The 13,657-nt window shown below is 42.1% G+C and overlaps 1 protein-coding gene across 1 annotated transcript; it reads right to left on the bottom strand.

Annotated features, from left to right (window-relative positions):
* Window positions 1-319: 319 nt before the first annotated feature.
* LOC112249962 (solute carrier family 35 member F6) lies at window positions 320-13,267 on the bottom strand. Its single transcript, XM_024419723.2, has 6 exons — window positions 13,072-13,267; window positions 10,397-10,469; window positions 10,035-10,206; window positions 6,367-6,582; window positions 1,518-1,628; window positions 320-1,204 (listed from the first exon to the last, which is right to left on the bottom strand). The coding sequence occupies exons 1-6, from the start codon at window positions 13,146-13,148 to the stop codon at window positions 726-728; spliced, it is 1,128 nt and encodes a 375-aa protein (XP_024275491.1). The 5' UTR covers window positions 13,149-13,267; the 3' UTR covers window positions 320-725.
* Window positions 13,268-13,657: the final 390 nt, after the last annotated feature.

Genomic DNA, 13,657 nt, shown 5'->3' with positions numbered 1-13,657 from the left:
AGTTGTAAATGAGAACTTGTTCACAACTGGCCTACATGGTTAAATAAAAGGTGAAATAAATAAATGTTGGCTCAACTGTAGTCTCTGCTAAAGGGGGACCATTGACATTTGTACTGACCTCTTTCTGACTTCCCCTGGTATGAAATCATGGACTTGTATTAACTTAGGTCTCTATTCGACCCGCATCGTGGAAGTTCAGGTTTACATTTTTAAATCAACGTTCTAGCTTTTTTTATGACTTGTTAAACAAAATCATTTATCAGAGTAATTGTATTAGTATAAAATATAATTTCCCACCAAAAATAGAAAACAATATAGCTCAGTATTTGTATGATTTATTTTAGTTGTTTTTGCTCATCTTTATAAAGTGTGCAAACAATTCCAGTTGTGATTGTATCTATCAATGACCACAGTATGGCACGGTGTTATGCTTAACGTTTTGGTGCTTTATAAAATGCCTGCCACCATTAACACACATATTTAACTGATGCTGCAACAAGCCATAAAGAAGGCTATTCCAAGATTCTATAAACATGTCACCTGAAATTTACTACCAGGATTGAACACGGTTTTAAAGACTGGGTCTTGTACAGTAATCTGAGAAATGTGGTGTCTTCATGTCACACACCCCCGGTGTGGTCAGGAGTATGGCGAGGTTGTCATATCGATGTCAGACCCCGCTCCCCCCACCACCACTTTCAGCATTTTGCAAATCATCATGTCAGTTAGGTCTCCTCCTGCACCCTTCCCTCATCCAGCAGTCTTGCCCTCTCTGCCGGGTTGCGCTCCTCTTCCTCCACCATGTTGGCGCAGCATGGAATCTTGGCCAGCAGGGGGCGATGAAGTCCATTATAAAGCGCTGCACCCACCAACAACACAATGAAACCCAGAACCTGTAAACCATGGAACTGCTCCCAGCCCAGAGCCAGACTGACCACCCAGATGACCACAGTGCGCAGACTGTCCAGCACCATGCGCGTGGTGGCGCTGATTTCCTTGGTGACGGAGATGCCGGCGAAGTTGAAGAAGGCGATGGACACTGTGTTGCCGAGCAACGCCAGAATGATCATGGGGTTGTGGCCGATCTGGCAGAAGGCGTCCAGCGCGTCCTCGAGAACGTGTCGGGGGTTGTTGCTAAAGCTCCCCACCGGGATGTAGAAAAAGGGGATGAGGAGCAGCGAGAGGATGAAGAAGCCAAAGAACCCTAGAGAGATGGAGAAGGAGGAGGCTGGAAATTAATGGAGTCTGGATGAATTACTAACGAACTACAAACATTCTGTCTTTGATACAGCGCTAAAGGTGACAACACAGACATTATGATTATTTTCACAGAAACAAAAGAGAAATGTCAAACAGGTTACTAAGTACTACTTACACATGTAAAAATCTGGTTGCTACGCTTGCATATCTTCACTGTAAGCTTCTCTCAAAGCTGTACAAACACCACTGCTACATTCTGTAGCTAGAGTTATACATTAATTGATGCATACACCCAGAAACGTATATGTTCACTGTACCTTCAGTGCCCACGGCCCGTAAAGGATGAACGTCATGCTTGTAGACAAACTTCTCCTCCAGAACCATCTGGACAGCCGCAATGACCTGGGCCATTATGATCAGAAGATCACCTGGGGGTCAGAAGAGATGGCCTTTACATGGTAGTTCCTCATTGGATATTTGTTTTGGCAAGATGTTGCTGCTGAGGGAAAACAAGTCTCTGGAGAAGTAAAATGTAAATGGTAAAAAGTAAATATTGACTCCAACTCAATCATGGGCCTTGTTTGAATTGAACACCATTCAAATGTATCCTTCCAACTTTCCTTTGGATAATCACTGATCAGACAACACTTATTTATTTTTTAGGTTGTAGATCAGCTTTAATATTACAGATGCAGTTGAAGTCAGAAGTTTACATACACCTTAGCCAAATACATTTAAACTCATACACGGAATTAGTATTTGGTAGCATTGCCTTTATGTTGCTTCAATATATCCACATAACTCCTGCAGCAAAGCACCCCCACAACCTGATGCTGCCACCCCCGTGCTTCATGGTTGGGATGGTGTACTTGCAAGCCTCCCCCTTTTTCCTCCAAACATAACGATGGTCATTATGGCCAAACAATTCTATTTTAGTTTCATCAGACCAGAGGACATTTCTCCAAAAAGTACGATCTTTGTCCCCACGTGCAGTTGCAAACCGTAGTCTGGCTTTTGGCAGTTTTGTAGCAGTGGCTTCTTCCTTGCTGAGCGGCCTTTCAGGTTATGTCGATATAGGACTCGTTTTACTGTGGATAAAGATACAGAAGTATCTGTTTCCTCCAGCATCTTCACAAGGTCCTTTGCTGTTGTCCTGGGATTGATTTGCACTTTTCGCACCAAAGTACGTTCATCTCTAGGAGACAGAACGCGTCTCCTTCTTGAGCGGTATGACGGCTGCGTGGTCCCATGGTGTTTATGCTTGCGTACTATTGTTTGGACAGATGAACGTAGTACCGTCAGGCGTTTGGAAATTGTTCCCAAGGATGAACCAGACTTGAGGTCTACAATTGTTTTTCTGAGTTCTTGGCTGATTTCTTTTGATTTTCCCATGATGTCAAGCAAAGATGCACTGAGTTTGATGGTAGGCCTTGAAATACATCAACAGGTACACCTCCAAATGACTCAAATTATGTCAATTAGCCTATCAGAACCTTCTAAAGCCTTGACATCATTTGCTGGAATATTCCAAGCTGTTTAAAGGCTCAGTCAACTCAGTGTATGTAAACTTCTGACCCACTGGAATTGTGATACAGTGAATTATAAGTCTGTAAACAATTGTTGGAAAAATTACTTGTTTCATGCACAAATTAGATGTCCTAACCAAATTGCCAAAACTATAGTTTGTTAACAAAAAAAAATTGGAGTGGTTGAAAAACGAGTTTTAATGACTCCAACCTAAGTGTATGTAAACTTCTGACTTCAACTGTAGATTGTTCCTTTTATCAATGTAATTGTCTGCATCATTTCCAATCCCACATTCATACACACACAAACTCAGCAAAAAAAGAAACATCCTCACTGTCTACTGCATTTATTTTCAGCAAACTTAACATGTGTAAATATTTGTATGAACATAAGATTCAACAACAGACATAAACTGAACGAGTTCCACAGACATGTGACTAACAGCATTTGAAAATGAAAAGTAAGTCAAAATGAAAAGTAACAGTCAATGCAGCTGGAGGCCACACCAGATACTAAGTACTGCAGTGAATCTCCTCCTCATGGACTGCACCAGATTTGCCAGTTCTTGCTGTGAGTTGTTACCCCACTCTTCCACCAAGTTCCCGAAAATTTCTGTTGGGGGGGGTGGCCCTGGCCCTCACCCTCCGATCAAACAGATCCCAGACGTGCTCAATGGGATTGAGATCCGGGCTCTTCGCTGGCCATGAAAGAACACTGACATTCCTGTCTTGCAGGAAATCACACACACAGAACAAGCAGTATGGCTGGTGGCATTGTCATACTGGAGGGTCATGACAGGATGAGTCTGGAGGAAGGGTACCACATGAGGGAGGAGGATGTCTTCCCTGTAACGCACAGCGTTGAGATTGCCTGAAATGACAACAGCTCAGTCCGATGATGCTGTGACACACCGTCCCAGACCATGGCGGACCCTCCCACTCCAAATCGTTTCCCACTCCAGAGTACAGGCCTCGGTGTAATGCTCATTCCGTCGACGATAAACGCGAATCCGACCATCACCCCTGGTGAGACAAAAACGGACTCCTCAGTGAAGAGCATTTTTTTGCCAGTCCAGCGACAGTTGGTTTGTACCCGTAGGCGACGTTGTTGCCGGTGGCGTCTGCCTTACAACAGGCCTACAAGCTCTCAGTCCAGCCTCTCTCAGCCTATTGTGGACAGTCTGAGCACTGATAGAGGGATTGTGCGTTCCTGGTGTAACTCGGGAAGTTGTTGTTGCCATCCTGTATCTGTCCCGCAGGTGTGATGTTCGGCTGTACCGATCCTGTGCAGGTGTTGTTACATGTGGTCTGCCACTGCGAGGACAATCAGCTGTCCGTCCTGTCTCCCTGTAGCGCGGTCTTAGGCATCTCACAGTACAGACATGGCCATTTATTGCCCTGGCCACATCTGCAGTCCCCATGTCTCCTTGTAGCATGCCTATGGCACATTCACGCAGATGATCAGGGACCCTGGGCATCTTTCTTTTGTGTTCTTCCAGAGTCAGTAGAAAGGCCTCTTTAGTGTCCTAAGTTTTCATAACCATGACCCTTAATTGCCTACCGTCTGTAAGCTGTTAGTGTCTTAACGACCATTCCACAGGTGCACGTTCATTAACTGTTTATGTTTCATTGAACAAGCATGGAAAACAGTGTTTAAACCGTTTACAATGAAGATCTGTGAAGTTATTTGGATTTTTACAAATGATCTTTTCAAGACAGGGTCCTGAAAAGGGGACATTCTTTTTTTGCTGAGTTCACATGAAATGAGTTGCAAAATGAATTGGAAATATAGTCAAGATGTTGACAGGGTTATAAATAATGATTTTTAATTGAAGGAATAAATTGTGTCCTTCAAACTCCGCTTTCGTCAAAGAATCCTCCATTTGCAGCAATTCCAGCCTTGCAGACCTTTGGCATTCTAGTTGTCAGTTTGTTGAGGTATTCTGAAGATATTTCACCCTATGATTCCTGAAGCACCTCCCACAAGTTGGATTGGCTTGATGGGCACCTCTTACGTACCATACGGTCAAGCTGCTCCCACAACAGCTCAATAGGGTTGAGATCCGGTGACTGTGCTGGCCACTCCACTACAGACAGAATTCCAGCTGACTGCTTCTTCCCTAAATAGTTCTTACATAGTTTGGAGCTGTGCTTTGGGTCATTGTCTTGTTGTAGGATGAAATTGGCTTCAATTACGCGCTATCCACTGGGTATGGCACGACTTTGCAAAATGGAGTGATAGCCTTCCTTCTTCAAGATCCCTTTTACCCTGTACAAATCTCCCACTTTACCACCACAAATGCAGCCCCAGATCATCACTTCTCCCCCACCATGCTTGACAGATGGCGTCAAGCACTCCTCTAGCATATTTACATTTTTTCTGTATCTCATGAATGTTGTTCTTTGTGATCCGAACGCCTCAAAATAACACTTTTGTCCAATCTTCCTCTGTCCAGTATCTGTGTTCTTTTGCCCATCTTAATATTTTATTTTTATTGGCCAGTCTGAGATATGGCTTTTTCCTTTGCACCTCTGCCTAGAAGGCCAGCATCTCAGAGTCGCCTCTTCACTGTTGACGTTGAAACTGATGTTTTGCAGGTACTAATTAATGAAGCTGCCAGTTGAGGACTTGTGAGGTGTCGGTTTCTCAAACTAGACACTAATGTACTTGTTCTCTTGCTCAGTTGTGCACCTGGGCCTCCCATGCCTCTAACTATTCTGGTTAGAGCCAGTTTGTGCCGTTCTGTGAAGGGAGAAGTACACAGTGTTGTACGAGATCTTCAGGTTTCTTGGCAATTTCTCTCATGGAATAGACCTTCATTTCCCAGAACAAGAAAAGACTGAGTTTCAGAAGAAAGTCCTTTGTTTCTGGCCAATTTGAGCATGTAATCGAACACAAATGCTGATGCTCCAGATACTCAACTAATCTAAAGAAGGCAGTTTTATTGCTTATTTAAAATCAGAACAGTTTTCTGCTGTGCTAACATAATTGCAAAGGGTTTTCTAGTGATCAATTAGCCTTTTAAAAGGATAAACTTGGATTAGCTAACACAACGTGCATTGGAACACAGTGGTGGTTGATGCTTGATAATAGACCTCTGTGCGCCTACTTAGATATTCCATTAAACATCAGTTTCCAGCTACAATAGTCATTTACAACATTAACAATGTCTACACAGTATTTCTGATCAATTTAATTTTAAATGGACAAAAAAAAAGTGCTTTTCTTTCAAAAACAAGAACATTTCTAAGCGACCTCAAACTTTTGAACGGTAGTATGTGTAATATATATATATATATATATACACACATTCCCCCTTTACTCTTTTCCCATAACCCTACCACCCCTCCCCTAATTGGAGCAAACTAATGGACAACAATACTTAAGCTTACACTGACAGCTTTGGAAAGCTTGCGTTCACATATACAATCATGAGTTAGATCTGTGAATAACTCAAGTGTGAAAGAAGGGAAAGATTATTTTCGATCAGGACCCTACCTTTGCCACTAAGTGGCTACTCATTATACTCTTAACAATGTGTCCTAATCCCAGGCCTACCCTCTTAACAATGTGTCCTAACCCAGGCATACCTTTGACACAGGAAGTATTCCCTTCCAACCACCATTCTTTCTCTCTTACCAGTGATGACCTCGCTGAGTTTGTGTGAGTCATCCTTGTTTCCGCTTATGAAGTCGGCCAGGCCCACCATCACCAGGCCCAGAATAGTGACAAAGATGCCCGTCCACTGACTGGCCACTAGGCGGCGCCCCAGGAAGGCCACCGACAGCAGGCCCGTGAAGATGATCACCGCCCCACGCAGCATCTGGAAGCTGGAGGCACTCGTCATGTTCAGGGCTGGGGAGAAAGGATAGAGTCACAGAGGGTAACAGACAGACCTTGGTTCAAATAGGATTTGTTTTATTTCTTGTTCCAGGCTGTATCACAACAGGACGTGATTGGCCCAGCGTCGTCTGGGTTTGGCCGGTGTAGGCTGTCATTGTAAATAAGAATTTGTTCTAAACGGACTTGCCTAGTTAAATAAAAAGGTTAAAACACACACACTACACACACACTACTCTGGATGGTTCTGACTTAGAATACGTGGACAACTACAAATACCTAGGTGTCTGGCTAGATTGTAAACTCTCCTTCCAGACTCACATTAAGCATCTCCAATCCAAAATTAAATCTAGAATCGGCTTCCTATTTCGCAACAAAGCATCCTTCACTCGTGCTGCCAAACATACCCTTGTAAAACTGATCATCCTACCGTACCTCGACGTACCTTGTCATTTACAAAATAGCCTCCAACACTCTACTCAACAAATTAGATGCAGTCTATCACAGTGCCATCCGTTTTGTCACCAAAGCCCCATATACTACCCACCACTGCGACCTGTGCGTTCTCGTTGGCTGGCCCTCGCTTCATACTCGTCGCCAAACCCACTGGCTCCAGGTCATCTTCAAGTCTCTGCTAGGTAAAGCCCCGCCACATCTCAGCTCACTGGTCACCATAGCAGTACCTACCCATAGCAAGCGCTCCAGCAGGTATATCTCACTGGGCATCCCCAAAGCCAATTCTTCCTTTGGCTGCCTTTCCTTCCAGTTCTCTGCTGCCAATGAATGGAACGAACTGCAAAATAAAACACTGAGGCTGGAGACTCAAATCTCCCTCACTAGCTTTAAGCACCAGCTGTCAGAGCAGCTCCCAGATAACTGCACATAGCCCATCTGTAAATAGCCCATCCAATTACCTCATCCCATACTGTATTTATCTTGCTCCTTTGCACCCCAGTATCTCTACTTGCACATTCATCTTCTGCACATCTACCCTTCCAGTGTTTAATTGCTATATTGTAATTACTTCGCCACCATGGCCTATTTATTTCCTTACCTCCCTTATCCTACCTCGTTTGCACATACTGTATATAGACTTTTCTACTGTATGTTTGTTTATTCCATGTGTAACACTGTTGTTGTATGTTTCGAACGGCCTTGCTTTATCTTGGCCAGGTCGCAGTTGCAAATTAGAACTTGTTCTCAACTAGCCTACCTGGTTAAATAAAGGTGAAATAAAAAATAAAAAATACATATATATAACAATAGCCTGCCTGAAGTGGCAGATGGGTGGGGGTTGCACTTTTGGAACTATTCAATTGTCAATTGTGTCAACTAGAGGTCGACTGATTATGATTTTTCAACGCCGATACCGATTATTGGAGGACCAAAAAAAGCCACTGCCGATTAAATCGGACAATTTTTATTTATTTATTTGTAATAATGACAAATTACAACAATACTGAATGAACACTTATTTTAACTTAATACATCAATAAAATCAATTTAGCCTCAAACAAATAATGAAACATTTTCAATTTGGTTTAAATAATGCAAAAACAAAGTGTTGCAGAAGAAATTAAAAGTGCAATATGTGCCATATAAGAAAGCTAACATTTAAGTTCCTTGCTCAGAACATATGAAAGCTGGTGGTTCCTTTTAACATGAGTCTTCAATATTCCCAGGTAAGAAGTTTTAGGTTGTAGTTATTATAGGAATTATAGGACTATTTCTCTCTATACCATTTGTATTTCATTAACCTTTGACTATTGGATGTTCTTATAGGCACTTTAGTATTGCCAGTATAACAGTATAGCTTCAGTCCCTCTCCTCGCTCCTACCTGGGCTCGAACCAGGAACACATCGACAAGAGCCACCCTCGAAGCAGCGTTACCCATGCAGAGCAAGGGGAACAACTACTCCAAGTCTCAGAGCGAGCGACGTTTGAAACACTATTAGCGCGCACCCCACTAACTAGCTAGCCATTTCACATCGGTTATACCAGCCTAATCTCGGGAGTTGATAGGCTTGACGTCATAAACAGCAGAATGCTTGAAGCACTGCAAAGAGCTGCTGGCAAAGCGCACAAAAGTGCTGTTTGAATGAATGCGTACGAGCCTGCTGGTGCCTACCATCGCTCAGTCAGACTGCTCTATCAAATCATAGACTTAATTATAAAATAATAACACAAAGAAATACGAGTCTTAGGTCATTAATATGGTCGAATCCATAAACCATCATCTCGAAAACAAGACGTTTATTCTTTCAGTGAAATACGGAACCGTTCCGTATTTTATCTAACGCGTGGCATCCATAAGTCTAAATATTCCTGTTACATTGGACAACCTTCAATGTTATGTCATAATTACGTAAAATTCTGGCAAATTAGGCAGCCCAAACTGTTGCATATACACTGACTCTGCGTGCAATGAACTCAAGAGAAGTGACACAATTTCACCTGGTTAATATTGCCTGCTAACCTGGATTTCTTGTTTATGGCATTGATGTTTATGGTTAGGTACACATTGGAGCAACGACAGTCCTTTTTCACGAATACGCACTGCATCGATTATATGCAACGCAGGACATGTTAGATAAACTAGTAATATCTTCAACCATGTGTAGTTAACTAGTGATTATGATTGATTGTTTTTTATAAGTTAAGTTTAATGCTAGCTAGCAACTTACCTTGGTTTACTGCATTCGCGTAACAGGCAGGCTCCTCGTGAGGCAGGTGGTTAGAGCGTTGGACTAGTTAACTATAAGGTTAATAGATTGAATCCCAGAGCTGACAAGGTAAAAATCTGTCGTTCTGCCCCTGAACAAGGCAGTTAACCCACCGTTCCTAGGCCATCATTAAAAATAAGAATGTGCACTTAACTGAATTGCCTAGTTAAATAAGGTGTAAAAAAAAAATGTGTACATTTTTTTGTATATATATATATATATATATATATTATTTATCGGCCAAATTGGTGTCCAAAAATACCGATTTACGATTGTTATGAAAATCGGCCATTCCGATTAATCGGTCGACCTCTAGTCTCAACTGGCAATTAATTTCTGTCAAAAGAAAGCAAATACTAATTGATCCCAGGTCCACAGAGAGTCAGCACAAACTTTCACTATGATGACTCAAAAATCGTGACTTCTCGGTTATTATGTCCAGTTCCTTAAAACAAATGGGAGACACTTCACAAGAACTTAAAGGGGAATACAGTTTAAAATTGTGCCTCTGACCATAATATTTTATAGATCATTTAGACTTTCTTGCAGTTTTTTAAGAATATTTTTTAAGAATCAAACTCAGAAGCCCTTTTTGGTGTGAATTGTCAAATTATGAAAATATTATGTAAAGTGCGAGGGAATTAAATGGTGGCGTAAGCAGCGAGCGACACATTCCCAGAAAACTCTGGAGCACGCTGCAACACAAAATGAAGATAAATATCTAGGATGTTCGGATCACGTACCAACATACATGATGGAGGTAGCGGTCATGTCACAGAGGGCAGGGGGGAGGAAGAGGAGGGGGTTGAAGCTCTGGCCCGTGTTCATCTTGGGCTCTGGTCTTCGTCTGTCGTGACAAAGCAGCATGTGGAAGACGACCAGACAACTGAGCTCCCCCAGGAACATCCCTACGGCCTAGAGAGAGACAGAGCGATGTGAGGGGGGGGAGGGAGGGGGGGGCAGTGAGCCAGAGACACACAGTTGAGACAATGACAGCATTTAGGAACCTTCCTATCAACACGGTTGATAAACATCAAGTAATTAATTTAGGTCTAGCTTATATAGTCATATTCTGTGTTTTTTATGAGGGGAAGGGAGACTGTACCTGTACAAACGGGTGGGAGAATGTGTGTTCAGGGGAGTCTTTGCAACCCTTTGCGGAGAACATGTCAGCCCATCTGGGGGAGAACAGGAGAAAGTTTATTAAGTTTGCTCAAGAATGTCACACTAACAGTCAGAAACCAATCTGTTCATGAGACCAATCTGTCTCCTTTCAAATACTTGCGCTTGATTGAGCTCGCTTTGCGCAATGGAACCAACAATATAGTCCCAAAAGTTCAAACCACACCCATCTGGCACTCCAGGCAGACTCAATCAAATGCTCAAAGTATGATACGGTGACATAGGGGTTAATGAGTGACTTAGTCGTCTGTGCCTAGCTACCTGAACATCCACTGACTTTTATAGTCCAATAGGCCTGATCAGTAGATGCATGACCAGCATGTGAGTTCTCCTTGCTGAGTGAATATAGACTAAGGGCTGTGGTCACAGCGCCTCAAAGTGATGATGTGGCCCTTTCCTCACAGTAGCAGTCTGAGCTCCATAACACCACTGTACCCAGTTGAGTATCTGTTTGATTGACTGAATTTAGCTGTTGATCTGAGAAAGTTTTACATTTACACATTGCCAAGTCCAATAACATATACAGTTGGTTAAATCAACTCAAAAGGCTACTGACATCTACATTTTTAATCAACAAGAGGAAACTGTCCTCAGCTCAAGATAACATTCTCCTCAGTGAAGCAGACAGTGAAGTGTTTGGTTTCTGGTGACCGCTCTGGAAAGAAGCCCAAAGAAAGCAGATGAAACGTGATCTCTCTATTTGCTACATTGTCTCATTGCACTGAGCAAGAGCAACCATGTATTTTATACAGTATTCTAGTACAGTTGTGACTTGAGACATACTGATGGGACTTGCCAGACTAGACCACATTGATAAAGTGCCATTTCCACATGACATAAAAAAAGCACACAGTAGCACAACTACGACCTATAGGCCCAGCCTATATCACATTTTGCATGACAGCAAAAGAGAAGTTGAGACACCAAGCCGTAGTTTAGAGAAGTCTGCTTCTTTTGTGGCAACTAAGCCAAGGTGATTTGCAGAGACAGCAGGGTCCTCGCGCTTCATGTCATCAAAATACATGTATTAATCAACAGTGACGCAAGAGCACGTGAAAGGTTTCCCTCCCTGTGTCTGGCACATGTCTAATGTCTAGAAATGTCACAATTTCAAATGTAGTCATACATTGCATTTAGGCACCTAAGCTAAGCTAGTAAGCAAACATACAGATTCTAATTCTCAACCAGGCATTGTTTACAGACAGATTGGCTCGTTGCTGACCAAAGCCATTTAAAAACAGGCATTTAGGCCTACAACAATGGCATCATGGAAATCTAGCTTTTTCCCAAAAGTACAATAAAATGTCAAGTAGCTTCACCTAATTTAGCCTACTGTAAATATACAAAGAGATTGAGCCACAATAATTCAGTTCACAAGGATTCAACAGTGCAATAAACACTGTGGCCCAAATCTTGATGTCTAGGACAGTGGTCACCAACCTTTTGAGTCAAGATCACTTTCTGAGTCAAAATGCAAGCAGAGATCTACTGCTCCGATGTATTTTTATTTTTAACATTACTTAAATGTAAGACTATGCAACATTATCCAATTAAAAACAGTTCTGTAACAATGAGGTTTGTGCAGTAGGCTATAGGCCCAATACAATATCACTGCATATTGGCTAAGCTTGAATTTCCCTGCCAATGTTCTTCTCAGACCATTTTGAAATTATATTTCAAAATTGTAGGTATATGAGAACATTGGTAATACATCATTTTTTGTATTACTTTTGAGACACAGCTGAGTGAGCATAATAATTGTATTTTTACTGGACTGATGGCCTGCATCTGATGGTCAGTATGAGAGGAGGGTGAGGCTGCCTCTCACCCGACTTACAGTGCCTCCTCTCTCTCCCGCCATAGGCTGAGAAAAGGGGACACAGTCTTCCAGCTGTTGGTGAAACTTAAATCGCACTGCATTACTTTGCCTCCTGCGCCAATTCAGGTTGTTACTCCTATAACCAGAGAAAGTGAAATATTCCTCGATATTAACAAATACACAAGCCACAAATAATAACAACGCAAGCTTATCAAAACACTGCTAGACTCATTCATTACAACTGCAGTGCTGGTAACGCGCATTTTATGACTAGTAAAACTGTTGGAGAAAAAAAAAGTGACAGTTCTGATCGAAAACTTAAACATGAATTTAGTTATATAAACAGCAGCTCTTTGTTGTATTCGTCGAGTTTTTCACTAGTCACGGTTTTAAAAAGGTTTCAAATCTCACATTATCGAGGAAACTGCAGACTCAGTGATCAAAACTATCGGATTGGCCAGCAGTAGAACTATAGGTCCACCTCATTTGCTATCTGGGACTACCGGGTAGGCAAAGTTCTATCTTCAGACACAAAATGGTTCAAAATTGGAACACTTTGCCTTCCCGGCGCTAGGACTACTGAATCAAGCGCACCTACCGCGAAACGAATAACACAATTAGGGACCCAATGCTTTATCGTTGTTGTTTTTTTACATAAATGTTTGTTGAACGAATAGGAATGGCTTTGCGATCAACCAGATGCTCAACACTGGCCTATGCCATTGGCTACATCGTAGACCGTGAAATCAATTGACAACGTGAATGAAGCGTTCACTTACTTTGCCGATAGCGTGTTGATAGAGCCGGTTGTGAGCATAAGACCCGCAAGAAAGAGTTGATACTTTGTCCAAGCCATGTTGGACGTGCCGGGATAGAAAATACAACTACTAGATACTTTGTTTCAAACGCAGCGACTTGTGTTCACGCTCTCTGCCTACAGGAATTAAATCACATGACTTCGAGTGTGTCAGCTGACCGAGTGCGCACAAGCAGTTAAAGGATCGTTTCCTGTTGGGGTTTTGTCAAAGTCCGACGGGTTGCCTCTTCTTGTCATTCAGTCCGAAGGACTGTCGTTTTTGTTCCCGAAAAATGACCTTTTAGACACATACGATTATAATGTATCAGGGAACAGTTCGTATTTATGGGTGAGATAGACAATATATATATATATATATATATATATATATATATATATATCTTAGCTGGTATGCCTCCTGGCATGGTTGGTAGATTTAAGAAAAGCAAGCAATAACTCAATCTACTGAATAAGATTCACATTCCTTTAAATATTTCACCCAGATTTTTAGCAGAGATGCAGAGAAGCATATTTAGTTTCTTAAAAAACACGAGTCAGTAGGATACAGA

Source organism: Oncorhynchus tshawytscha, linkage group LG05 (genome assembly GCF_018296145.1).
Source record: "Oncorhynchus tshawytscha isolate Ot180627B linkage group LG05, Otsh_v2.0, whole genome shotgun sequence".
NCBI lineage: Eukaryota > Metazoa > Chordata > Actinopteri > Salmoniformes > Salmonidae > Oncorhynchus > Oncorhynchus tshawytscha.
Note: the sequence above shows the minus strand (reverse complement) of the source record. Positions and strands in the feature narration are given on the sequence as shown.